Genomic DNA, 27,523 nt, shown 5'->3' on the forward strand with positions numbered 1-27,523 from the left:
ATATACTATCTGTGGATAAGTACCCCATACAACCCCACTTTAAAAATACTGAACGATCCCTTTAATACCACTTTTTATAATACATTATGCAATTACACTATGGGAGTTCTGCATCAAATTCACACTTAAGAAGGTAGGTAAAATCCAGGGTTATTTTATGTTATGTAAACTATAGCAGGGTTATTAGTGTAGTCATAAATCTGTGCAGCGATATGGAAAAAAAATCAAACGGGTTTACGCTGTAGTTCACTTCACACCTTGTCTAGTTCACTTTGACGAGAGAATAATAAATCAGACGTCGTTATGTAACAAAAAACAGTTGTCTGTTGCGTAACCATTGTATCCCCGCCCCCTTTCACTCGCTCCGCGCATGCGCAGCAGCACCGTGCATTCCGCCATTGAGAGACACACGATCAGGGGAAAAGGGTCAGAGAGGCACTTCGACAAGCAGCAGTAGCAGCAGCACGTTTCTTCAGTGTCCCACCTCAACTTTGGCTTGAGCCATCATTTTTAACACTTGACTCACAACCTTGTCTTTCTTCCTGTGGATGATTTGGGTTGACAACTGTGTGTCGTCACTACCGAGGAACGTGTTTTTATTAGATTCTAGAAGTAACGGGCAGCGGAGAACCTGAGCTAGCAGCAGCTATAACGAGGCTATAGCAGGCTAGCTAACGTTAGCTAGCGACCTGGCTAGCTGCACACGAGCTGAGCATTGCTCGGTGGTGGGGTGGGGGGGCGGATTGCCTACAGTCTCGTTTGATGGATCCGAGAATCGCCTGGTTTCAACCAGAACAACGTGGACCAGCTAACAACCTGTGGATGCAGATTTGGGAGACGACACAAGGGCTCGGGTACTTGCATGTAAATAACAGCTACACCACTGGATCTCAGAGCACGTCGAGCCTGAAAGCGATCATCAACGGGGCGTCGGGAGCCGTCCACACCAGCAGAAACGGGGCACTTGACTCAAACACCGGCAGCGGTGAAGCCAGGACTCAGGGGATGTCGGGCTCAATGGGGGACGGAGAAATAACGGAACAGCGGGACTTTATACCACTGGAAACCAATAGCAACCACAACAACCGAGCCGCTGGCAGGGGCGGTGTCGGCGGAGGGGGGCAGCAGCAGGGCAGCGGGGTCGCTGTGCTTTGGAGGGGGCTGACAGACGGGCACCCCAACAAAAGGAAAAGAGACAACAAAGCTAGCACTTTCGGATTCAATTCCAGCCTCTTGAACAGTGGCAGCGGCTCCAACACAGGGAGCTATGATGGTTACACGGGCACGCCATGGAAAGTCAGGAACTACTCTGAAGGAATAGTTGGGTAAGAGAGAGAGAGTTTAATAAAAGTCGATTGAATGTCTCTGTTTTTGAAGATTGAGACACTGACACTTGCCTCCCACAGAGCAAGCCTGTAAACTAGGAGTTAATGGTGAGGTATTTCACCCATTTTAAACACTTGCACACTGAAATGTCATGCAGGGAGACTACTGAGGTTGTCAGTCCAACCCCACCCACTTTTCATCCCCACCCACTGAATCCACAGTTGGATAACTTTGTGAAGTAACACCAAAATGAGCTGTGAAAATGAGTCAATATACTAATGGGCATACACCTTTCAACATATTACAACTTCAATTTAAGGCATTTAATCGGATGAAATATCTTTTAGAGAATCATTATCTTAATATGTGTAGAAAAGTAACTAGAAGTAGTATTTATTTATTTTTATTTATGTGTCAAATGTCATAGTGAATTTGAGGAACTATGTCTCAAACCATGAAGGAAGTGTTCCAGCACTCTTGTATTCTAGGTAACTTTTAAACAAAAATCTCTGGCATGGACAACCACAATTTGAGGCAACCCTTTAAACATCCTGGAGTTTTAACCTTTTAGTTTTTCTTGTTGCTCGTTTTTCAACAGAGATTCATGTGGAGGAATAAAAACACAACTTTTGCACCGCAACAGATAATGCCTTTGGGTATTAAAACAGAACAAGGCACTGGCTTGCTCCTGTAACATTATGGTGTTCATTAAGGGGCTGCAAAGCAAATGTTGAAAACAGAAACATTGACAAAGTACAACTCTGCAGACTACTACTGCTAGGGAAGGTGCGTAATTGGGTGAACCGGTCCGTCAACAACAAATTGTTTAGGTAGACCGAGCCAGAAGGGATCACTGAGGAGGCAAGAGTGACACTTTTACTAGAGGTGGACCATTCCTTTTGTTCTCCTCCAGCCTCCTTGAGCCCTCAGATACTAGGCCAGCAGTATTTCAGAAGAAGTCAGAGTTGATGTTGTTGACAAATTCCTTTTTAGTGCAGTATTGTGAGCATGTTCAGCATGACCTAAAGTTTTAAAATAATTATTGTAGGTCATAGTGACCCTAAAATCAAATTTGAAAAATAATTTACAAGCAGGAAGTTGTGTCAAAAACACTAGCTCAAATACAGTCGTAACACTGTTGATTAGTAGCAGGCAAAGGAATATTGCGTAATGACAAGTGAATTGTCTTCAGGCTGGCTAACCCGGAGTATAGTGGGTGACAAATTAGTTTTGGGCCTGTGGTATGCTCATATCACCGGCTGATGTTCCTGCAAACACCCAAAATTATGTGCTTGGCGTGTGGATCCAGTGCCTGCTCCTGAGAATGTGAAATAGTGTCACTGAGTTCAGCTCCCTGTTTATGATTGGCTCGTTGGTTGATGGTGCCCTCATCACTTCCTCTTTCGCTTCATCTCAAAACATAGTCACATAATCAGAGTATTTCTGAAGATGAGAAGTACAAGAAAGCAGGTGGGAAACCAAAAACATGCTTTGCAACAGGCAATTTAGACGCTGTAAAAGGTTTTAACAAATAACCAGTATGTGTGACTTTTCCAGCTTGCTTCACCTACCATGTGCTTGTTGTAGATTTCTCCACAGCGTCCACTTTGGTATTAGATGGCAGTAGTATGTATGCGAGTACGTACACACACAGAGGAATGTGTGCTGATTTCTGCAGGGAGCACACTAATACTAAAACAATGTTGCCTTACCAGCATGCATTAATGTGGGACAGAGTGAGTCCACTAGCTAACTGATTAATTGATTGATTGAATCATTTAACATTAATGAACTGATTTGTATTTAAAGTGACCATAAATACTTGTAGTTTGCTCCTTCGTTGGGAACAGCAGGAGTGGTCAGTCTGTTTTCAGTTGGTAATACTTCATTGCTGTGCTGACAAGATATCATATTGGAAAAATACTCAAAATGCTAACACAGACTTGTCAATCAAACATAGTTTTGTTACAAATTATGTTTGTATGCAGAGCTTTCTTTGAAATTGTAATTGGAGCATGACAGGTCAACACAGGAAAACTGATTTCAGACATTTTTTGACAAAATGAGGGTTTGAACATACTGAGCATACAGATGGACAGAGAACATGCAAATCATGCAGCATTAATGATTTTAATGTTTTTTATGGATGTTTGTTTTCATACTTATTAAACAGTGACAAGTCGTCATTGAAGAGATTGTAACAGACTGAATTGAAGCTAATCACAGCTGCTCCTCTGTGAGAAAACTACAACTATTTCAGTCACCTTTTAAACACACAAGGACACAAATGTTTGCTACTCTGTGTACACTGTGTATTAACCCCTGAATAATAGCAACGCGGACCTGAAATCTTCACCAAATCCAACCAGCAGGGCAATGATTAATTGTAAAGGCCTTTTGAAGGGCACATGCAAATCTGAAATTCAAGTTGAGTACTTTTTGGGTCATGTTTTATGTGTTTCTGCATCTATCAGATCATGAACGATGCTTTCCCTTAATTCAGTGAATGATTCAGTAAACCACAAACTAGAGCCTGTTGCTTCAATTAGGGAGTGTGAGATTTGATTCATTAGGGAGCATGTCCATTTAGCTGTCATACTAGAGCTAGTCCTTTAACAGTAGGTAACAGTATGAGGTCACAATGTATGAGAAATGCACAAGGTGTTTATTAACTTGAGAATGAGTCACTGACCTTCTTTCCTTGCCAGGGATCCTTTTGGATATTATGAATTGGGAGAAATATTTTGGTGGGTTGGGTTCTGTTTTAAAGACCTTTTAGGTGCAGATATTTGCCCCTTCCCCGCCCCTCTCTGTCAGACATGTGTAGACAAGCAGAACACCAGTGTGGAGCTCAGCGTTTGGCTGATCCTCATTTATAGTAATATGGAAGCTCTGTGTTTGCATAAGGGCATTCCTTAGTGATTAGCTCCGCTAATACCAGAACCTGAACCTCAGAGCCTTGATCACCATAACCACCACTGAGGGCTCTCTGTCTAACTATGCTACTGTAACCATACGTGTTGATGAAACAATGCCTGTATACTCTATGGCATTACAGGAAGGGTATTTCAAAATGCACTAGTATAGCTCTACAGTAATTATGCAGATGTAAAAGCCCCCGCTGTCAAGTTATGTTAATTCCACTGTTAAATCTCCACTCATAATACATTTGGTTGCTTGGGAGATGCAGTCTCTGGATGTGGGATGCGTAGAAGAGTGATAAACACCCTGTTCCACCCTGTTGGTAATAGCACGTATACAACATCTGTGATCAGCTAAATGGCGGATACTTTTACTCATTTACTGCAGTTAGCCTTGTCATCATGGGTGCCATCAATGAGCACTGTTTTATTCATGAGCATTAATGTTTTGTCAAATTTGCAAAGCCACATTGCTTTCTTCCCATGCCTCATTGGCTCTTGCCTAAAGATGCACCTTTTATGATACCATGACCTGGCATTTTTTTTTGACATTTAGGCTTGTTCTCACTCTTTTAATGCCATCCATTTGGATGCTAGGAATAAGATAAGGTTTGACCATTCAGTCAGGTTCAGTGGTTTAGGGATCAAGCAAATGCAAACCTGGAAACTATTATTGCATTTGAAAAGTGCAGCTATCAGAAAGGGTGAAGGTGGGAGTAAGTTCAAATGCTTTTTTTTTTTTCCACCGTACAGTTTGTACACTATATTTGGCCATGGGGGTTGGCTACAGAGGCAGAGGCATGTGCTTATTTGTGTTTTACGCTCCTCCGGTCTTTGTGGGGCAGGGAAGCTCCAAGCAAGAGGCCCGCCTCACTATGGAAAAGGATCAGTGTTTACATGCTCCACACGGCCTCACTTCCACAAAACAAAGCCAACCCTCTGAGAGAGAAACCCGAGCCTCTTCAGCGTCTATCCAATCAGATTGGGAGTTCTAAGGGAGCGTTTCCACCTCATTTTCTGGTGGTGTAGAACAGTTATTAAGGCTCTTTATATGGGCACAGGAAGTCGGTGTAGCCTGGGAGAGCTGTGGCCCGTTTCTGTTGTGTTGGACTGTGTTCTGATATGGTGTTGTGTTGTGGGTTTTTATTGTGTAGGCAAGATGCATCGTTCCAAAGTTCCAGTCATTTTATAACAGAGAGGCATTGTAAGAGAATGAATTCACAGTGATAGGTGGATTTACTAGATGGGTCTTTTGTTTTTCTGTATAACTGGCCCACTAAATTACCCTTCTGAAACTTACTTGTTTACTCTAATTCTGAGGTTGATTTGGAAACTTCCTAACCACCTAAGTTGATCTGATATTTCCAAGGAGAAGAAACAAGCACAGTTCAACACTGAAATAACATGCCATACTAAAAGAAAGTTTACACTACACGACTTTAAAAGTTGTCAGATTGCTGTTCTGTTCACACTACACAACTTGTCTTGAAATCTGAAGCCTTGAAGTAGTTGTGGTTTTTACACAACATTACTGACGGGTGACACCAGCTGGAATCCCCAATTACTGTGTCATGTGATGTGTGGGTCAAACCACAACCCGGGTTCAGAGGGTGCTAACTGAGACATTGCATGCAATAGTCCACCTTCCAAATTCTAAATTTGCACTGATAGTCAACTGTCCGAAGAGTTAATTTTCAAAGGGGTCGTCACAAAGTGTCCAGAAATGGCGGAAGCTAGTGTTTTAGCTAATACAGTTCCACTGCTTCTCTGGTAACATAAAAATATCAGGGCAAAACCACTGTTGAATGGTTTGCAGTCATGCTACCTAACATGATAGCAAGTGTTACAATTCTGTCCTAGTCCCAGTGCATATATTTAGTGAAACTGACATTGTGAGAAAACACTAGAAACTTGAGAAAATGGCTAATTCAGATTGGGAGTAAGACTAATGGTGGCTCGTTCTAGCTAACTTGCTATAAGCTACTGTAGGCTAAATCAGGCAAGTTTAGCCAGGCTCTCTCTGCTAAATGGTGTGTTTCTTTAAGTTTATAGCACACATGGTAGCTTGAGCAGGCACTGTCTTTTATGAATAATAATCACCCTTATTATTACTAAGCAGTATCATGGCTGTTGCCCTTTTGTTTCCTTTTTAAAGGTTTATGTCTGTTCTTGTTTGTTGTGATTGAGCTTGTAGCCAAAAACCCATTGGTGTGGCAGTTTTTAGAAGCTTTCAATCAGTATTCTTTCATTGAATTACGTTGTTAGTTTAGTTGCTAGTTTTCAAGGGACAATTCACCAAATTAATATTTGGGAGTTGGTTTGGTATCATTGGAGTTTTTTCTGATACCAATGCTAAAACGATATTTTAAAACGATATTTAAAAAAAAAAAAAAAAAAAAAAAGCATAAAAAAATGACAGTCAGTGACTTTAAAGAATCGCTTTTTTATTGCAAAGGCAAATTTGAACTTGAAATCAAACATTATATTACATCTTAAAGGTTTAAAGTATCCTTGAATATATGAATAAATACAAACATAACAGACTCACATAATAAATAAAACCTAACTTAACTACAATACTCCAAACCAAAATAACAGTTTCAGTACTTAAAACAGCAAAATAAATTTTGAGTTTGGATCAATAATTGTCTCTCTAACTCAGGAGAGGCTCAACAGCCAGACATTTCTCTGTTCTCTGTTTAAGAGCAGCTGACATTGTCACTGCAATGAGAATAGCTAGTCCACCTTAACAGTCCACCTTAAGTGAGCCTGGTCAGGTTTCAATGTGAGGCTAACTTCACTTGCTAACCCCCTTCACTTCAGTTGGCAGGAGGCAAGTGAGACATGGGAACTTGGCTTGGGTCTTGAGGAGTTGTAGCATTAATTCACTGACAAACAGCCTAAACTGTAGTCACATTGCACTGCTGTGTATAACTTCATACTCTGCTCTGGTCACAGCGGCCTCACTGTCATGCATCACCGTCACCTACACACTCGCTCGCTCTTTCTCTCTCCCTTGCTACACAGATAATCTGGCACTGAAACGAGGCGTCGAAATCTATGTTGTGATTCGGTCCAGTAGGTAACGGCCGCATAGCACCACGTTTTTTGACCCAACCCTAGTCAAAGTATTTGTTAGAGCGTCACTGTCTTGCACAAGGCCACTTTAACTATGCAGTCGTTCTTGTGCTACTCCCTGAATGTCATGCATACCTGCAAAGGCACGAGCTTCTGCTCTTGTGCATCTTCATTGCAACCTTAAATCCTCACTTGTGTTGAATATCTTACTTATGTGAAGCAGTTTGTTCCTGTGGCCTGAAATGGTAGTAATGACAGGGCAACTTATACTTGATTAATTTTACTAGAGCCTGGTGTTAGCAGCTAGTTTCAAGTGGTGAGGCCGAACATCACTCGCAGGCCAATAAAATGTGCAGTTAATCGCTCACTGATGAGTAGCCCTGGCTTATGCTTTTATCGCCATTTATTGCGGCTGTCTTTTGAAGATTTATGATTCCCAGCTCTAGCACACAGATAGCACCTCTGTGACTGTAGCACCATTATTAGAACTGTGGTTCATCCGGCCTCTGCTGGCTTTGACATCTATGTCACGCTCTCCTCTCTCTTTCTCAGCTCGCTGGCTGGCTTTCGGCCAAAGCATGTAAGCCTGCGGAGAGAGAGGCCTGCATGCTGGTCATTTGGACTGTAGGTGAAACAGGCCCCGTCTGAACAGCACGTGTGGGCAGCTTTCCATAACTCAGCCTTGCCATGTGTAGTGAGGAATGTGTTTTTCTTTTTTTTCCTCTTCCTGTCCAATGAAAAGCCTTCCCATGCTCCAGACCGATGCAGTCAGCAAGCGACACACAGTGTTCTAGGGTTTTTTTTTTTCATAGCATGTGCTCAGACTGTGACCTTCCTCAGCATGTGCGCAGAGTGACTGGGCTTTGACAATGAGTAGTTGTTTAGTAGTAGGTTACAGCTCTTACTTTGAAATGCTGGCATAACAGAGGGGAAGACACTTAAAATGCTTAATTAACCAAAAAGAATTTCTTTTTTTTTCATTGTATCTGAAAATGAATAATAAGCAGTGCAATCGTTTATCAAGCACATGTTTTAGGTTATTATTTCCATTTGTATTGATGTTCACTCTGAAGAGATGCAAAAAAAAGGGCCCATGTCCTTTAGGACAGATTGTACTGAATCGTAACTTTGCTTTGCTCTTACATAGTAATCGCAAAACAGCAGAGACATAAAAATATGATGCTGCTTTTGATACATGGTATAGGGAAAGCTACTTTGAAACTGTCCCTGATGAAGCCACAAGCTACTCCGCAGGCAGTAGTCGAGCTACATCAATACAAACTTTGAAAGAGCAGCTACATTAAAGTTATTTCACATATGGAAATATATTAAACAAATGAAATAGGTTTGGAACAGCTGTTACACGTTGTACTTTTTTTTTTACAACATATAAATTGTACTTTGAATTTGAATAAAAAGTGACTGCCCTAGTTCCTACCAGAACAGCTGATGTTGCTGCAAAGTTAGTTTTTAGAAAGCTCCGACAATTAACAAATGATTGATGCCCTACTGGTGTGATACGCCAACCCCTCTACACAATATGATCACCCTGGCATTAGTATTACCATATTTATAGTCCAGCTGTTCCTGTTTTGACCACAGTACTCCCCTGCATCACTCAGGCGTGACCAAGCCGCCCACTAGCAGTCACCAGTGTTTGGGCTTCTGTGTAACTTGATCTGTTTTGTCCCAGTGGCCAACACTTAGCGCCCCAGATCAGTTCATTGATGAAACATTAATGAATCTGCCATCTGCGAGACATCGACACCTCTGCCTCTGTTTGCGGCTGGCCTCTTTTGGAAAAGCGGTGTGTGATGTGACTTGTTTGCCTCCTGGCAGCCCTGTCAACCTAGACGGAGCCGTGTCACATAACACACACTGCCCGCTTTTGTTGTAAAGGATGCCGAAGCCCAAACTTTCAAGCCCATGCAAAGGAAAATTATGATGTTGGGAGTTTTTCTGGAATAGTACTGTCCTGTTCATTGCATTGAACATCCATCAGCAATCTCATGCTCCAGGCAGGTGTTTCATGACATACGAACATTTTTTTCCAGCATGCCTGTTGTTAAGTGTTCAATTCTAAAGCTATACTACAGGCACTTTGAAAGACACTTTTGTACTACAGGGCCAAAATATCTGAACAGTCAGTAAGCAGTGCTCAGTGTGATGTGACAATAACCTCTTTTTCCTTCATCCTACCCAACTTAACAGATGGCTCTCGTTCACATGAAGGCATTTCAGCACCACACCCAATCCCTTCTCTCCTCTGTCTCCCTTTTTCTGTTTTACCTTATGTGTGTATCTGGCCCTCTACCTTTAATTTTTTTCACTATATTTTACCAGCTTTCCACCATTCACTCTTTTCTTTTTACCTCCGCTTCCTCACATTTTCTTTTCCCTCTTTCTGTTGCCTTCCTATTCCCCCTCCTTTCAGAGAAATAAAGGCTGAATTATGGTTCTCTGACAAGGTGTTGCGGTGCCTTCATGGGGAGGCTCTGTAGGAATGACGAGGGTCCTACTGTGAAACAATATCTCATAATGTAAAAACATGATGATATGCATAATAGAGTTGAAAAAGGGGATTATATTAGATTCAGGGATGCACTGATCCCTCTTTTTGTCTCCCAACACCAACACCAATACATAAATGGATTATGTGCAGAGTTCTGATCTCATACCAAGGTCAGCTTTGTCTTATTTATTAATTTAGTTAGTCATGAACTACTATCTGCATTGTGCAACAAAATCTAAAAAAGACACCACAGGGATTGGTGTTGAACTACAGCGACTAGTTAATGTATGAGCCAACAGACAGAAAATTAATACGCAACTGTTTTGATATTGATCTACTAATTATTTAAGGTCCTGTATCCACATAGCGTTTTTCCTCAGCAGAAAAGTGCTGGCAGAACGCTAGGGAGCGCTTCATCCCAGCACTTCATTGAAAAACCATTGCAGTGCTTTTTTAAATGACGTGCTATATGTGGGTTTTGTTTCTATGACAACAATATCTTGACAGACGCTAGGCTAATCTATACAATGTAAAATGCCATTTGCTTGTGCTGATAACATTAGCATGTTGTATATGTTTGGAAAATGTGTTTAGTACAAGACAGTTGTTTTGTCAGTGAACTTTGTGAGTTGTAATGGAGCTAAATTGTGTGCCATCACCTTTGTTAAATGTTGCTGTTGTCCCTGGTTTTATATGAGAAGAGGGAAAGATCACTAGCTGCTAGGCTAATTTATACAATGTAAAATGCCATAGGCTTGTGCTAATAACAATAGCATGTTGTATTTGTGGGGAAATTGTGTCCGGATTAACACAAGTGTTTGTCTGTGAATGCTGCGAGTTATGGTGAAGCCAATTTGTGTACTTGTGCTTGCGATTGTTGCTATTTAGCCATATTTAATGTGTGTTTTGGGTGTGTTTTGAATCAACTAAACTTTACAGCACTTCACAGAAACCTCTGCCACCGCCTCGCTTTTTAGAGGTGTAACTGCAGAGTGACAGACACACCACCGCACAAGTAAAAATGCTCACAATGGCATAGGCAACATGCATAGGCTGCGTGCGTAGGGTCTGCGCACAACTATAAATCCCACATAAGTGTCCAGCCAATCTGCTCCAGCGAATAGGCTTTTCAGTCTGTTGGCGCCTCCGTCTTTGTTGTGACGGTAGACAAAAGTACCTTTCTGAAAAGTTAAGAGATTTTCAACTAGAAGTGCTTGGACCAGCTGCACAAAAAAAGCTGGAACGCTTGGAAAAAGATGCTTTTTCTCTGGGCGGTTGCATGCAGCTGCATACGCCTTCTTCTCATTGGGAATGATTGGAAAAAGACAATAGCGCCCAGAAAAAAATGCTCTGTGGCAGGGTATAAAATTAGATTTTTGGCAGGTAGGGTTTGAAATTTTACCAGCCAAAATGTGTTTTTACCGGCCACTGAGCTGTTCCCAATCACGACCTTAACTACAACAGATTTCCACTGAACAGAACAAAGCATGAAGATAATTGTTAATTGTTAATTGTCCCTGTTTTTGTGGTTTCACACCCGCAATGTGTCGCCACATCTTTAATTTCTTCTGTTTTTTTAACTACTTCTTCTTCTTCGTTGTCGTCTTCTTCTTTGTCTCCTTTTTTCTTCTTCTCTTGACTGAGCGTAGGTATCCAAGACAACATGATACATTTTTAAATGTTGAATGACAGTGGACAGCGAGGGACAAATTTGAAATTCGAAACGCAATCAGTAGATCTGCTGTAGCTGTAAATTGTGTCTGTCTTACTGTTTGGCATTTATGTTGAAAGTTATAGCAAAGTCGGCATATTTCAGCAGCCTGCCAATGGCGTGTGACCTATTTATTTTACTTGCTAAAACATATTTTTACCCGCATTTGACGAGTGGCGGGTGCCCATTTTAAACCCTGCTCTGCGGACACAGGCCCTAAGTATTTTTCCAGGAGAAATGCCAAATACTTGATGGTTGCAACTTCTAAGATGTGTTGATTTGCTGCTTTTTCTTGTCTTAACATTATGACGTATGACAAAACAAGATATCAGTGACATCAGCTTGGGCTGTAGGAATTTTTTTATTGTCTTCTGATGGTGGTTTGAGGTGCAAAATTTAGACAAAGAAGCACAACAAGTCTTCCAACCATCGACACTCAGTGTGTTTCTTTCATGTTGTCAGAAGCCAGCCAACTTCCCCTTCCTTGCCATTCTTTATTTAGATGTTAGTCATACATACATACAGTTTAAATCAACTCAAAAAAGATAAGCTGTAACTGCAAGAGCACTAACGCTACAGGCTATCAGTAAACATGAATGGCAGCATTATAGTGACACTACAATAATCATGCCAGTAGGAAATGTTAGGAAAAGAAGAAGTGCTAAGAAGGAGAGAGAACATTTTTTTCCTCCTTTGGGAGCTTTAGCTCTGGAAATCTGTTCCTTGAGATTATGTAACATTACAATGTTATAGGCAAGTGAGATTATTTGATAAGCAGTGCCAAGGGTCCATGTGCTCCCCAGGCAGGTGCAGGACTGAGATGAAACTTGATCCTAGAAGGTGGGGCATGAGATGTGATTTCTATGGTTGCTCCCAACACGTGATGACAAGGGAGCAGTAGCAGCTTGTTTGCTCTGAAACAAAACCTACTGGCGCTGTTGTGGAAAAGAAATACTCACGTCACAGGATGTCGGTTTTAGAAGCAAACTGGAAAGATTATGATAGATAAATGTCCTCTTCTTTTAGCTTGATGTTTAGGAAGGTTTGAAAACACTTTAAAGCTAAATGGTATTTGACATGGCACAAACCTATTATATCCTTCAGTTCAATTACGACGCATTACATTAGCTTGAATTGGTGTTCGGCTTTGGGCTGAGGTGTCAGAGAGGTGTGTTCTCTAAAATCAAAACTAATGCTTTATGAGTAATACAGACTGTAGCTGCTGAGTTCCTTTTACACTTAAATGAAACCTAATGTTTCTGCGACAGAGGCTGGAGCCTGTGCAGTGTGCACAGGGAAAAGAGATTAGGTCATTAAAATTTAGAGTGGTTTTTAGTTGCTATGTTGTAGGAGGGGCAACAAATGGAAACTGAAACTTACATAATATGAGCAAAAACAAAAATCAAATTCAAAACAATGTTATCAGAAAGAAAAAAAGGTGTGACATTAAAGCATTGGCTCAATCTGCCCAGTCATAAGGTAAAAGTTTAAAGCATTTTTTGACATAACTAATACACAAACATAGCAGTAGCAAATAGAAACTCAGTTTCCAGCGGCCTTTGTTTGGACCCCCCCTCTTGGTCTGAACAAAGGAAGTCAGTGTAATTAATTCATGTCATTCAATACACTCTCTTGATTTGTGTTCAGCTCTCTGAAGATTTCTCCAAGATATAAACACCATTTCAGTTAATGGTTGTATTTGTGTGAGAGTTGTGTGGGCGGATGCACAGTTCTGATACAATATGCAACACAGACCTGATGTAGTCATGGACTTAACATAGTGGCTATTTACAGCAAGTACTGCTTGAAGTTCAGCTTTCCATTTATCTGCATTTCAGTAACAGCCCACATTTACATTTACTACATTCAGTCATGTGAGTAGCCAGTTGGTCCACACTCAGACAAACAATAGCAGGGCATATTATAACACAGCCTCTTGATTCTTTTCACTGAGACCACTGTCTTGGCACACCCTAAATACAGGTTCAGTGGTAAAAAAAAATGGCTGGCTCGGGCTTGATATTGCAAGTATTCAAATTTGGGATTTCCTGAGCCAATCCTAAGGGTCAATATCCGAGGCAATCCAGGCTTATTGTAATGGATGGGACTCATTATCGGCCAATAACCAATATTAAATGACTCTGTTCTGAACTGGGCCATCTGTAATTATTGTAACATGCTAATTTTACTGTTTATTTCAGAAGTGTTGAAAGTAGAGCTGAAATAATAAGGCTGTTATTTATTTGTTTATTCTATTGACATTGAATATTAATATTTAAGAAGTTGCTTCTGTCATTTTTTTAAGCAAACATAACCCAGTTGCAGGGTCTCCTTTTGTGATAATAAACGTGTTGATTTTTACAATTTGTGACATTTTCTAGTCTGGCTGATTTCTAATTAATTGACAAAATTATTGAAAAAAATCATGGACTGATAATTGATTATGAAATTAACAATTATTTCCAGGCCTAGTTGAGACAACTGAGAACTTTGCTAACTTTCTTAAATATAAACTGCTGTGTAGTGTGTTGGTGTCTTGACAAACCTTTACTCTCCCAGTTTATTTCATAATAAATTGTAGCAGTATAGTAGCACCTTATGTTTTTAATGCAGTGTGTTTGTTGGTCTGATCACGGTCTTGCTATACTGTTGGCCACTTTGCAGTTTCGCTGCAGAAACTTGGGGGTTAGTTCATTTTCTCAAGGACGCCATGATAGCATTTGGCAAGGGCGAATAAAGTTTTATTCCGCACATATTTTCTCTACTTGGTTAGCAGACCAGCGACCTTTCAGTGTTGCATCTGTTTCCTGGGCTTCTGCCAGACTGAGTGTCTGAGACCCAAGACATAATAAAGGTGAAACCCAGTCAACTTTGAATGCTGTCAGGTGAAGTGTTCTTGTTACGTAAAACCCAGACACTAGAAACACATACAGTGCCCTTTGGGGTGTAATCCAAACAACAGTCAGTCAGTTTTGGTAACTGCTTGTGTTTTTTCTTGTCCAACTTTCTGTGGTACATGTGGGGTTTTCTTTGTTGCCCTATTTTATTTTTAAAAACAGAAACATCACTTTTCCTCTCTCGTTCTCCGTCGTCTGCCAAGAGGAGTGTGCCTCTTACTGGCCTGGTCTGGCTCTGTATGGTTGTTTGTGCACACATGCATGTGGACATGCTTGTGTGTGTGTATATGTGTGTGCAGGCATGTTTGTGTTCTTATTTGTCCGCCCACAGAGACTTGTCCCTGTGTATGTGTATGTAGACAAAACTGGTCAGGGGAAAGGTCAGCGCATGTGGGCAGAGCGACCTGTTCCAAGGACAAATGCGGTACCCTTGCTGAGCCTGCCCTTACTGATACTTTTTTTTTACTGCCATAACACTGGGACACAGTAGGGGTTCCTGTTTTGTTTTTGCTCAGCCCTACTGTTTCACAAAAAAAGTAATAGTTGGTTTGGTATAACGCTAAAAACTCTTCTTTGAGGAAAATAAAACCCTGTCTGACAAACCTTTGTCACTGTCTTCCTGGTAAAAATGACCTGTTGTTTTCAGTAATTATTAACCTCCACTGGTATCAGACACCTGATAGACGACTCATTAGGACAGAGCACACCAGTCAAACTAATAACTCCAACCAATAATTTTGCTGATAGGCATGATTCTAGCTGTACCTCCTAAGGAAAGCTGATAATGGAAATATTGTGTAAACTCCCCAGGATCCTTTTTTCCTTTTATTTGCCAAGGGAAAGTTGATGTTTTTGGCAACACCCTGCTTTCTTTGTTCTACTCTTACAGAAATCCATATCTTGAGTCTGCCTTGTACAAAAAGTCTTCCAACTGTTGGTCACAATGCTTGTTGCTTACAGCTTCCGGTCTCTGTTGCACCTTTCTATCACACAGAAGGGGGAGCTACAGCTAATATTTAGTTTGTGCTGCATCATTTTTGCCCACAGACCTGGAGATTTGAACCACACACCTTTCAGTCACAAGCCTTTTATTGCTAACCTTTTTGGATATTACACCCCCATCACCAAACATAATATCATTTATTTGATTTCAGAGCTTTGATTATCAGACATACGGAGGAATGAGGAGAAACACAGTGAGGTCAGCTTTATCTGATTAGATGCAGGAGTTTTGTGTGTAAATATGCAAGTAGAGAGAAGAGGACGCAGCTATTATCTACTTTATGTCCAACATTGAGTCAGTGTGACTCAATATCTGACATCTGTATCTGTGGCAGTGACCGTTGGCACTCAACCCCTTGGCACTGCTCATTGTGTCTTTTTGCTCTGCTAGCAGGGAGTGCACAGATTGGACTGAGAAAACAGGAGCACCCCTGGTTGTGTTCATTTCCCTCTGTCTTGTGGCTAAAATCAATGTGTGATATGCGATGCTGCTAATTCTCAGTAGCCTTGGATTGTTAAAACGAACTGGCTTAATTGATCTGTTCAAAGATAGTAAACAGTTACAGTAGCTGTTTGACTTTTTCATTGGTCTCCTCTGTGCTTTATCACCATCAACCCAATAGTGTAGAAAAGTATAGTACCTGCTGTCTGTGTGCATGTTTGTTCTTGAGGTCTGTCTATATGCAAAGAACCCACAACACTGTGTTCTGTGTACTCTGCAGGTTGCACGAGGAGGTCAACGACTTTTACGAGTACATCTCCCCACGGCCGGAAGAGGAGAAGATGAGGCTGGAGGTGGTGGACAGGATCAAGGGAGTCATCCACGACCTGTGGCCCAGTGCTGAGGTACATATTGGTTTGGATCGCAGGGTGTGACTGAGCAGATATTTTTTCTTTTTTTCAGCACCCCACTAATAACCAGACAGAGAACTGCCCCCAGCTGTTTGCTAGAAATCTTGGCTGTAATCTAATAGCTACTTAGCTTTAAAAGAGGTTATTTTGTTTTGGCAGAAATGAATGCACTTGTGAAGTAGTGAAAATAGTCAGGCATTTATAAACACTGAACATAGTGTTTGTTGGACTGGTTGATTACTCTGACTAGGCTACCTTGGACACAGTGGTCCCTATAAAAAGGCCTTTCCCACTGCGCAAACACCTACTATCATCTGGCTATTGTTTTTAGTGGGAAAGGTTACAATCTGCATTCATTCCCAGGACAAATGGTGCTGCTGTAGTCATGGGTATTTATCGACTTCAGCTCCAGTTGGCAGTGATGAAAAACATGACACCCAAGTGGACACATAAATTTCTCCCCATTATCCAGCGCAAACATTGGTAACTTTTGTGACAATTTAGCCTTGTGTGCTCTGTCATCTAAGCCATAAATACTGTCCGTCCCCGGCCAGTCAGTGCTCTGACAGTATTTTCGAAAGAAAGACTGAATGAACACCAGATACAAAAAAGAAGTAGGCACTGTATCATTTTCACTGGCCTCCATGCTGCATTCTGCTGTCTACTACCCCTGTTTTCTGGGGTGTTTGTGATGACAAACCAGGAAAAAATTGAGGGGGATACTCATCTACTGGCAACAGAAAAGGAGTTTTATTGCCAAATTCTGGGTTTCCCTGCGTTTAAAAAACAAAACACAAACAAACAAACAAACAAAACATACATATGCACTAATTTTGGTGGACGATGGGTATAACATACAACCGTCAGTTACCACAGTTAGCATATGAGCCACCATAGTGCGCCAGCTTGAGCCTTTCATAAAGCATCCTGTTGTTTTCTGTTATTTCCATGCTGCACAGTACTCTGTTTGGGCCATGTTATCAGTGCCACCTCAGGCATTCCTTGTGCACGCTGACTTTGATCCTGCTGATAGAGCAGCGTGCCTCAAAGTGTGTTTGCTGTGAGCTTAGTTCCCAAATTAAGGAGCACAACGCTGTCCCAAAGCCTGCCCAGTTTTATTCCTTTTCCAGTGTGGAGCGAGCAAGGGCAATTTGGTCATCCGCTCAGCGTGGTGCTTGTTTAATCAATGAGCTTAGATGCGTACGCGTCCACCAGACTCACAAATGTTTCCACCAGATCCCAATCTTGCCAGGTATATATGGAAGCTTGTTTAGGTCGGCTGTAGCGAAAAAAAAAGTCCACAAAAGCTTCTCTATTGTTGCTCAGTGGAGCATTTGAAATGTTTTTGAAACTCTTTGTGAACCTCACACTGACCACACTCATGCCACAAGTACGTGTTTTACTGGAGTGTGCCAAACATAGCTGAGCTTTGTGGCCACCTGTAGTTACCTCAGCCTTCACAGAAGTCTTACTAGGACTTAGTACACACTCATTCACAAACATGGCTCTGCAATCAGCTTAGCTCTGGACATGTGACTGGGCTGTAAACCAGAGTTTATACTAGTGGTTGATGTGAAGCGTAGGGGGGTGGTTTAAGGGAGTAAAGGTAGGGTCAAGGCTTAACTCTATTTCTGTTGAGACACCAATTTGTGCTCTGTGGGAGATTAAAAAGGTCGAAGATTGGAGATATTTTTGTCACTTCAGTAGCGTGCAGGTTAAGAGATCAGTGGCTAAAAGGACTGTTTTGTGTGTAAACATCCTGCCAGTTTTGATTTCCAAGATGGCCAATTAAAAGTAGGATTTGCTTGTTTCATTGAAGTCAGCCTGGACTTTAATCCCTCACTTGAAATGTGGTTTTAAACTATTCACACTACACACTCTTTTCTTTTACACCTAATAAGTATTTTTTGAGCCACGCCAGTGCAGTGTGTTTGGACTTGTCATTAAATCAACACTATGTTGGGCTGCAGAATGGTGATATTTATGCAGCTTGGAGAACAGGTTTTTGTAGTAGTGAAGGCAAGCGTGGGAAAATCAGCAAAGCCAAGTTGATGTGTGCTTGGTGACACATTTTGCCCTCAGTCCAGCCCATGTTGTAATCAGAAAGAAATGTCAGAACATAGAGGCAGATATGTTAAAAGTTTAATGCACAAGTCAGACATTATGATAAAAAATGTTCAAGTGTTTTTTGCTGTTTTGCAGGCTGTAAGTGAATTAATGTAATATGTTGAATAAAATAAAGGCCCCAAAAGATGTATATGTGTCTAACTATGTCCCCTATCTCTGCAGGTCCAAGTGTTTGGGAGTTTCAGCACTGGTCTTTATCTTCCAACAAGGTGAGCCAATTGGTTTTCTAAACCAGCCTAGAGATTTAAACACATGCTTGCTCTTTTTATCTTTGCCAAACTGTGACTCTGACTTGGCCTCCTACCAAAAATACTTAACCCTGTTGTGGAGAAAGTGCTCCGTTTAGCCAGGGAATCATTATTTGCTTTTGTTTTGAGGATCAAGTGGTTTAGTAATTTTTAGCGCCGCTGATCCCGGATCTTTTTAGAACTCTATTCCGAGAGAGGCCTGCAACAGACACTCAGCCGCACGTACACAGAAACACACATCGCCCACACCGCCGGACACAGACACACAGACATGTCACCAGGATTAGTGGACTCTTGACACCGCACACTGAGCACTTAAATGGAGCTAAGCTGTTAGTGGACGCATGCATGTCAGCGGGTGATGTGCGTGAATTCAAATTGGTTTCTGTGTGCTTCTGTTGTTTTGGAAACAAGAGTGTAATTGCCTGTGTTTAAAGGGGACCAACAACTACATTAAAAATTTCTATTCTGTTATTTCTATGGTCTAGGAAAGTTTGTGAACGTCAGCAATTCTTTCTCAAAGCCAGAAACCAGAGAAGTAAGTCTCATAGTGGTGATGTCAAAGGGTGGAAAGTCTGAAGTTGCTCCACAGGCAATAAATGGGAGACTGATCTTGTGGTCACACAGAATGTTTTTCTTTTTTAGATCTAAATGAGCTGAGCTTTTGTCTTAGACCATAGAAATGACATTTATAAATTTTGAAAATGGTCGTAGTTCCCCTTTAAGTTATAAGGTACAGGTAATTTACACTGTGTGCATCAGTGTTAGTGGGCTGCTGTATTAACAGATACCTCGGCCAGGCCAAAGAAATCTATTTTAAGTCCACAAATAAAGCTAAATATCCATACTAGTGTTTCCCCTGTTGTCATTCTGCAGTGGCACACCGCTGTGAGTTCATGAACAGGCCAAGTGTCTGTGGTTTGGACAGCATAAACTGCTAAAGTTAGCTGAACAGGTGAAGTGGAGATAACATTGTCGGTACCGGTTACAAACAGGCTCGGCATTGAACAACCTGGTAACCTGCTGACGGATTCTGTGCTTTTGCATCTTTAGCTGAGCTATATTGTAGTATATTCGGTTAAAATAGATTGATGATGCTGTTTTTCCCTCAGTGTTCTTCGTGAAGTTTACTGGAAGTGATGTCATGCAGCTCCAGTGGTGCGTTTCATGTATAGTGGGCACTGTGCTGGATTCTGTTTTTTTTTTTTTTTTTTTTAAAAAGCCCATTACATGCTACATTACTTGTCAGCAATAGGTCATAAGGTAACCTAGGAAGCAATTTGGCCTTGTGTTCTCTGATTAATTTGGCATGCAGTTAACACACCAGTCATAATTTTGTTTTAATGAAAAGACAACCCCTGGCACTTGCATATGGTGTTCTTCACTACTGTTTTGGAAGAAGGAAAAAATGGGAGTGGCAGGTGAATGAGCTTTTAAACGATGTCTTTAAATAAGTGCTGTGCGGTGGATGTAATTTATGCCCGATGTGAAGAGTGGTTCATATGGAAATGGAAAAGTAACACAAAGTAACTGATAAATATTGAAAGAAACATTAGAGAAACTGTCAAGTATTGAAATTGAGAACAGAATTTGGTGTAGCTGTAGGTGGTACAATGACCCCGTGTGTGTGTGTGTGTGTGTGTGTGTGCCTTGTTTGTAGTGGGTGCTTTAGGTAAGATTCTGTATGTAGTGAACACACAGCACTGCTAAAATAGTACACACATATTGATTGGCTTCCTTTAACTCTATCTGAAGTTGCACTTTGCTCATCCACAAGAGGGAAGCAAAACCACCTGTCTGCAGTGAGCTACAATGCAGAGGATATTTAAAAAATGGCTGCTGTAGGGTTTCCTTTGTACTGTATTTAAGGTCAGTTCCACCTCAAGAAAAGAGTCATAAAGTCAGCAAACTGATGTTAATGTCAGTTCCACAGCACTTTTTTATCACAAGTTTGCTAGCAATAGCCATACCGTAACCATAAACTGCTGGCCATAGCAGGCCAAATTAGGCTGTGGCAGCAAAACCACTGAGTGTGCTGAATTGATGAAGGGTGTGCTTTTTGTTTGTATGAGGAAGATTATGTTTCATGTTTTAAAAGTTACCACATCTACCTTAAAAAGCCACGCTGTGCAGCTCCTTACGGACTGATCAGTGGTGACTGATGTCGGATCATGTGTGATTTGTGCTTCTGTTTGTTTTGGAAGTGATATACTACACATTTTGGAGTCAATATTTGGTCATGTGAGAAAGAGATATGTACTCTCCATGCCCTCAGTGCTATTGTATGAGTTGCTCTTGTATATTGTGTAGTATGATAAGTATAAATAAATAAGTGACACCTGTCATGTCTCTCTTTCACCAGTGACATTGACTTGGTAGTTTTCGGGAAGTGGGAGACCCTCCCGCTCTGGACGCTGGAAGAGGCTCTCCGGAAGAGGAACGTCGCAGATGAGAACTCCATAAAAGTTTTGGACAAAGCAACGGTAAGACTGCACTCACTCACAAGTGTGCATTGTCATGTTGGTTTTACTCTTTTAAAGTTGAAGTCTTTCCTGTCAGTTAAATTGATCTGCTAGCGTTTCACACACCATGTAAGTCTACATGTAAAATTGTCTGATGATTTATAATAGTCAACAATCATTGTTTCAGTCATAAGTCTATGTGATGTTAACTGTCACATCCAGGCCTCTGATGTTAGTTGTCAGTTAGTTTCACAAGCTGTAATCACATCAACGTACGCTGCTGTGACAGTTCCAAACCCCTGACTACACTGGTAAGCGCACATGCCTTGTATTCAGGCATGTGTGCAGACATGTGCAACCAGGGAAATACCTCAAGGGGTTCACTGCAAGTTAGAGTTGGTAACAAAGAGTAAATTTCATCCAAAGTTAGGTTATATGTTTATATCAACCAGTGTTACACACACAATATTGATAGTGTATTTTGCTTGGAACTACAACTTTGATTTAGATTTCTAATGTCTTCCTGATCATGTTTTTAAACCACTCCCAACTTTCTATCAGCCACTTCACTTTTATAAACTGGGCATGGATCGGATTTTCTGTTCCATCTGAGTTCGGTTTATTTCAGGATTTAAGATATATGAATAAAGCTTTTTCTTTGTGCTTTAAGTGTCACTTTTGTTAAGCATTTTAAATAGCAGATTAGCACATTCAATATTTGCTCAAGTAGTTGAGGATTAGATCAGTAAACGTGGGTTTGTGTATGATTGTATGTCTTGTTTTCAGCGTACAGTAGACTTGTGGTACAGTGCAAGTATTTACAGGCGTCTTACAGACCAATGTCAGCGTTTGATTGTTGTGATTATTTAATTGTTTCCTGTCTGACTTAGTATCATCACCTGTTTAATGTGTGTTCCAGGTTCCCATCATCAAACTGACAGACTCCTTCACTGAGGTCAAAGTGGACATTAGCTTCAATGTGAAAAGTGGCGTTAAAGCTGCTCGGCTCATTAAGGAATTCAAAGAGGTACAGTCTGCAACATAAGTGGATTTTCTGCAGTATTTCCTGAATTCTTATGATTTTTAATGTATCCTTGGAATACATAACCTTCCACCTGTAGCCAGTGTTGTTGACGTTTGAACTGTACACAATGGGGGGGCATTTTTTGGCTTTGTTGGACAGGACAGTTAAGTGTGAAAGGGGGAGAGAGAGGGGGGGATGACATGCAGCAAAGGGCCACAGGCTGGACTCGAACTCAATCTACAGAGAAATGCACACAGTCTGTATTCAGAAATTACGCCTTTAACCGAGCTGTCAGGACTTCCTTGAAGTTGTGATGTGACAACTACACTATAAAAGATAGAAACTGCTGCTACAGTGCCATTACAGTCATTCTGCTGCTGCAAAGATGGTGCAGACATGCAAAAAGACACAGAAAGAGCATACTGGGCTTTTCGGGAGGGTGGCTTAAACAGAAGGCGCTAAAACGGTGTGTTTCAGATAGAAGATTAACACAGGTATATTTAGGTGGACAGTATGTAAAAAAAATACTGTGTTTTTTGAGCATTAAAGCATGTTAACATGTTCTATTAGAAACCCCAAATACAAGTATGAACCTAACAATAAGCTTAATATGGGACCTTTAAAGTGTAATTATTTCATTGAACTAACATTCTTATCAAACTTTTGACTGTTTCAAGTGGGCCTCAGATATATAAGTGATCAGTTGGACAGGCCACCAAAAATGCTCTGTACACTTTACATTCCTGTCATCCTCTAGAGGGTGCTGTAGGCAACAACATCAATTACTTGCTCTGTTTTTTACTGTGTCTGTGTTTTGTCTTGTAGAAATACCCTGTGCTGCCTTACCTGGTCCTGGTGCTGAAGCAGTTCCTACTGCAGAGGGACCTCAATGAGGTGTTTACTGGTGGGATTGGCTCCTACAGTCTCTTCCTCATGGCTGTCAGCTTCCTACAGGTCAGATACACTATAATGCTTTTTTATTACTTTTAACTCATTGTTTATCTAGATCTTCTTTTTTTTAATAACTGACGGTATTTGCAAACTGACTCCTGAACACCTGGATTACAAAAATATCTACAATTCTGAACAAAAAAATTTGGAGACAGAACTAAATGCAGTATTCAGAGTAAATTATCTTTCCCTCTAAAAGTCTCAACAGTGACTTGTTATTTGCTCTGTTTGCAATAATTCTGACACCCGCTCGTACTGTGTATTTTCCAGCTTCACTACAGGGAGGATGTTTGTAGTCCCAACATCAACATCGGTGTTCTGCTCATTGAATTTTTCGAGCTCTACGGTCGCCACTTTAACTACCTGAAAACAGGCATCAGGATAAAAGATGGAGGTTGCTACGTTGCCAAAGACGAAGTTCAGAAGAACATGATGGATGGCTACAGGCCCTCCATGCTCTACATTGAGGACCCACTGCAGCCAGGTAGGAACTGTGAACACAAAAGATAAAGGGAATTGCATGTATTGGCATGTTGTCAGGTTCTCGTGTTTACGCAAACCGACCATCTGTTTTGTGTCCAACAGATAATGATGTTGGTCGGAGTTCATACGGTGCCATGCAGGTGAAGCAGGCATTCGACTACGCCTATGTGGTGCTCAGCCACGCTGTGTCACCCATCGCTAAGTACTATCCCAATAATGAGACTGAGAGGTAAGATTGAATATTAAGTCATATGCTGTCACTGTTGTTTATATCGACAACCACGAGATTAGAGTATTTCAGTTGTTATAGCTGGAATTATTTGATCATACTGAAAATATCAGGTCATTACCAGTAACATTTGCTGTCAGACTGATGTATAAACACTGATATAACAAGCATATATCCTTCTGTATCCTGTCACAGCATACTTGGCCGAATAATCCGAGTAACGCAGGAAGTGGATGAATATAGGGAATGGATCCGAAAGAACTGGGGGAGCCCGTCTCAGAATGAGCTGCCACTCAACAGTACGTTCTAACTCTTTAACAGTTTTTTTTTAAATTAATAAAATATTTCTTGAAGTTTTATTTATTAATTTATCTTACTTGGTATAGGCTTGAACGACAGTAGCAGGTCTCTATAAGACTCTGGAATGAGTTGACCTTTGTGTCTACATTTTTCTCTCCGTTTCTATAGGAAATGATGTGACACTGTTTGAGTCCCAGCAGCTTGATGAGTGCAACAACAACGTCCCGGATGATGACGATGATGTTGTAGTTCTACCGTCGGCTCCCCACAGCAAAACCTCCTCCAATTCCTCCTCTCCATCCCCTTCACTGCGCTCCTCTCCCTCCTCTTCTCCACTTTCGCCTTCTTCCACGTCTTCAACCTCCAGCTCCAGCGATGCGGTCAGTCTCGCAGCTGCATACACAGCCTTAAGGAATACTTTATCCATTAGTATTTTAATTACTCACTCCATGTTTATTTACCATTTATCGAGAGCAGTTAAAGCTTCACGAGTAAAACTTCCTAGTGACTGAATGTTTTTGACAGTCTGTGTACTCTTTTGTTGGTTTTTCCCCAGGACTCTGATGGCACGCCGTGTAAGACAGCCAAGCAGCAGTCTGGCAGGGGCTCCAGCGCCCACAGAGAAAAGTCTGCAGTTGTCAACAATAACCGAACACAGAGCCACACTACCAGCACTCCATCTGGAAGCAACAAGGGAGGAAAGGTATGCTCAGCGTTAGCTTGTACGTACACATACAACACTTTATGCACCACAAGATCTAAAAAAGGAAGAGACAGAAAACCTGAGCTGTTAAATGTTTCACTGAGCACATCATATAAAAGTGAGTGTGTACAGTTAGTTAATATTGAAATAGTTTTATTATATCTCCACCATTACCATGCTACAGTGTATTATTTTGAATATCAAAGGGAAATCCAGCAGGAACTGATTTTTCTTTTCTGCATCGTATTTCCCCAGGCCAGGATGTCTCGTTCACACCATAAGGGCGGCCACCACGGACAGCAGAGCTCCTCCTCCAGCACCAAAAGTCATCAGAGCAACAAGCCACACCACCAGGGCAACAGCAAGAAGAGGAAAAATGTGCGAGACTCGACACAAGAGGACCTCTGCAGATAGGGGTGACCTTGCCTGCCCCCCCCCCCCAAGCCCCGCCCCCATCCTCGTCTGCAACTGACTGACTGTCCTGTCCCACTTCTGCTGCCAGACTCCAGCCTTGGGAGGTTGTTAAAAGTATTAAAACATCTACAGTATATGTCTCTCTGTCCGGCTTTTTGGGGCGACAAGCAACAATTTCTAGCAGACGTAAAAAAAGAACAAAAAAAAGAACGAATTGTAATAGGAAATGGGGTTTAATTTCTTGGACCTGAACTGAAATCACAAAGGATAAATGCTCATTTGCTTCCCAATAGCTTCTTTTATGGAGCGGTTTTTCCTTCCCACAGCCAGCACCTACACAACATGCCTCTTGCGCCTCCTGCTGTACAGGAATAGACAGGTCGGGTGTCTGGAATCTACTCTGGAGCAATACCTGGAACTGCTGGCTGGAAAATATGATGAAAAATTTTATCGAATATAAAAAAAAAAAGAAGGAGAAGAAAAAAAAAGCAAATGGCTGAAAAATGTACAAAAACAAAAATGTCATGTACACAGATTTTATCAAGATGGTAACTTACAAATGCAATCAGTAAGAGTGGGACATAACTTATGCATGAATTTTTTTTTGTCGGTTGATTTTTCTGTTAGTTTAATCTGTTTTGTTATGTCTAAACAGGTTATACAAAGATTTGTACAAAAAAACGCATAAGCAAAAAATGGCAAAAAAAAAAAAAAAAAGTGAGAAGAAAATGTTTCATATGACCTTTTTACAAGATATACCGATTGAAGACATGTAAACGTGCACATCTTGTGCCCTAAGCTTTTTTGGCCGAAGCCAAGAGCCGGTTTGGGTCCCATTGCCAACATCCATCATCAGCATCTACTTTTACTCCTGATTGCTCTCTGTGAGTGTGCTACAGTGTTAACATTTAGCCTTTAGTGAGCTGACGCTCACGCACAGCCCTATAGATGACTGGGGGGGGGAGCCTGATCTCTCACCCAGCTCGATAGCACAGCCACACCAGTGTAGAGGCTTTAAGACTACAGGTTTAAATAATTAGGGGTGATAGTGGTTTTATTGAGAAATCCTACACTTGAAAAAGCAAACGTGTTAACAATACAACTGTGGGTGATAATCTGTTCGTTTGGTAATTTACCCACTGCAAAAAAAATCATTTGTATTTGTTAAATGTATTTATTTTTTTATTAATTATATGAACATAGTATGGATAAATGTATTATTAACATTAGAGCCCATATCTTTGAGTCCTATATTTGAAGTAGGATAAGTTGTGGGGAGGGTGGGGTGGGAAGAGTCGATGATCAGGTACAGTAAAATTACCACCTTTATTATTTCATTGGAATGTTTTATTATTTTTTTTCAGTGACAGTTGAGTGACCAAGTTCCTTTGAAAAATCTTTGAGAGACCATTTTACAAGTCCTACGGTAGGAATTTTGTTTTATTATGTGGCTGGTCTACTTACTTTAAAAGGGAGTTGATTTTTATTTTATTTTATAAACTTACAGCAACAAATACTTCAATATGTCAACCCACCCCCTTCTGTCATTGCAGTACAACAACTAACCTGTAGATGGAGTCATCGCTCTTAGTCTGAATCCACAGAGTTTGGGGCTTGTATACTGCATTTGGATGGTTTATCTGCGTTATTTTTTTTGTGTTTGACTGATAATACTCTTATATTTCAACCGATTGAGCAGCTGCACATAGAAAACCTGTCGAGCTGAGTGCTTGCTGGAGGGAGTTACACACCAAAGCACACCAAAATCCTAATGTCTCTGTCCCAAATAACCACCCCACTGTAAAACAAAGACAAGTAACCAGCAATAAAATCCACCTTCCATGATATATTATTACTCCACAGAATGTCATGCTCACCGCTGAGCACGTTGAATCCTCGGTGTTAAGACAGTTGAAGCACATTTGATAAGTCCATGCACTAACTTACAGCCAGTTATATTTGGTGTTCAAAGTACGGTTTCTATCCCCACTCCTCCTCCTCCTCATCCTCACCCCTGTGTGCTACAGTTGCGGTTTAAATGCAGTATGTAAGCGCTGGTTTTGTGGCAGACGGACAGGGAGAGAGGTGAATAAAGTTAGCCGTGCCATCTGAATGTCCACTGACCATCTCTCCTCACTGCAGGAAGGCTTCAAACCCAACTGTACTCATCTGAAACATTGTTTCTCTGCAGCTATTCCAATTCATGCAATAAAAACAGTACCATTAAAACCCACGCGTGTTCCGACATGTTCTTGCTTTGCCTTTGAGTCTCACTATTGTCTC

General features: G+C 41.1%; 1 protein-coding gene across 1 annotated transcript; it reads left to right on the plus strand.

The window, feature by feature from the left end:
- The first annotated feature begins 404 nt into the window (after window positions 1–404).
- tent4b (terminal nucleotidyltransferase 4B) lies at window positions 405–27,469 on the plus strand. The gene is made up of 12 exons (XM_049560378.1): window positions 405–1,325; window positions 16,170–16,293; window positions 18,589–18,635; window positions 21,037–21,157; window positions 22,056–22,163; window positions 22,986–23,114; window positions 23,382–23,595; window positions 23,697–23,823; window positions 24,019–24,122; window positions 24,292–24,503; window positions 24,680–24,826; window positions 25,082–27,469. Exons 1-12 carry the CDS (start codon window positions 763–765, stop codon window positions 25,238–25,240), a joined length of 2,055 nt encoding a protein of 684 aa, XP_049416335.1. The 5' UTR covers window positions 405–762; the 3' UTR covers window positions 25,241–27,469.
- The last annotated feature ends 54 nt before the right edge of the window (window positions 27,470–27,523 follow it).

This window comes from Epinephelus fuscoguttatus, linkage group LG2 (assembly GCF_011397635.1).
Source record: "Epinephelus fuscoguttatus linkage group LG2, E.fuscoguttatus.final_Chr_v1".
In the NCBI taxonomy this organism is placed as follows: Eukaryota; Metazoa; Chordata; class Actinopteri; order Perciformes; family Serranidae; genus Epinephelus; species Epinephelus fuscoguttatus.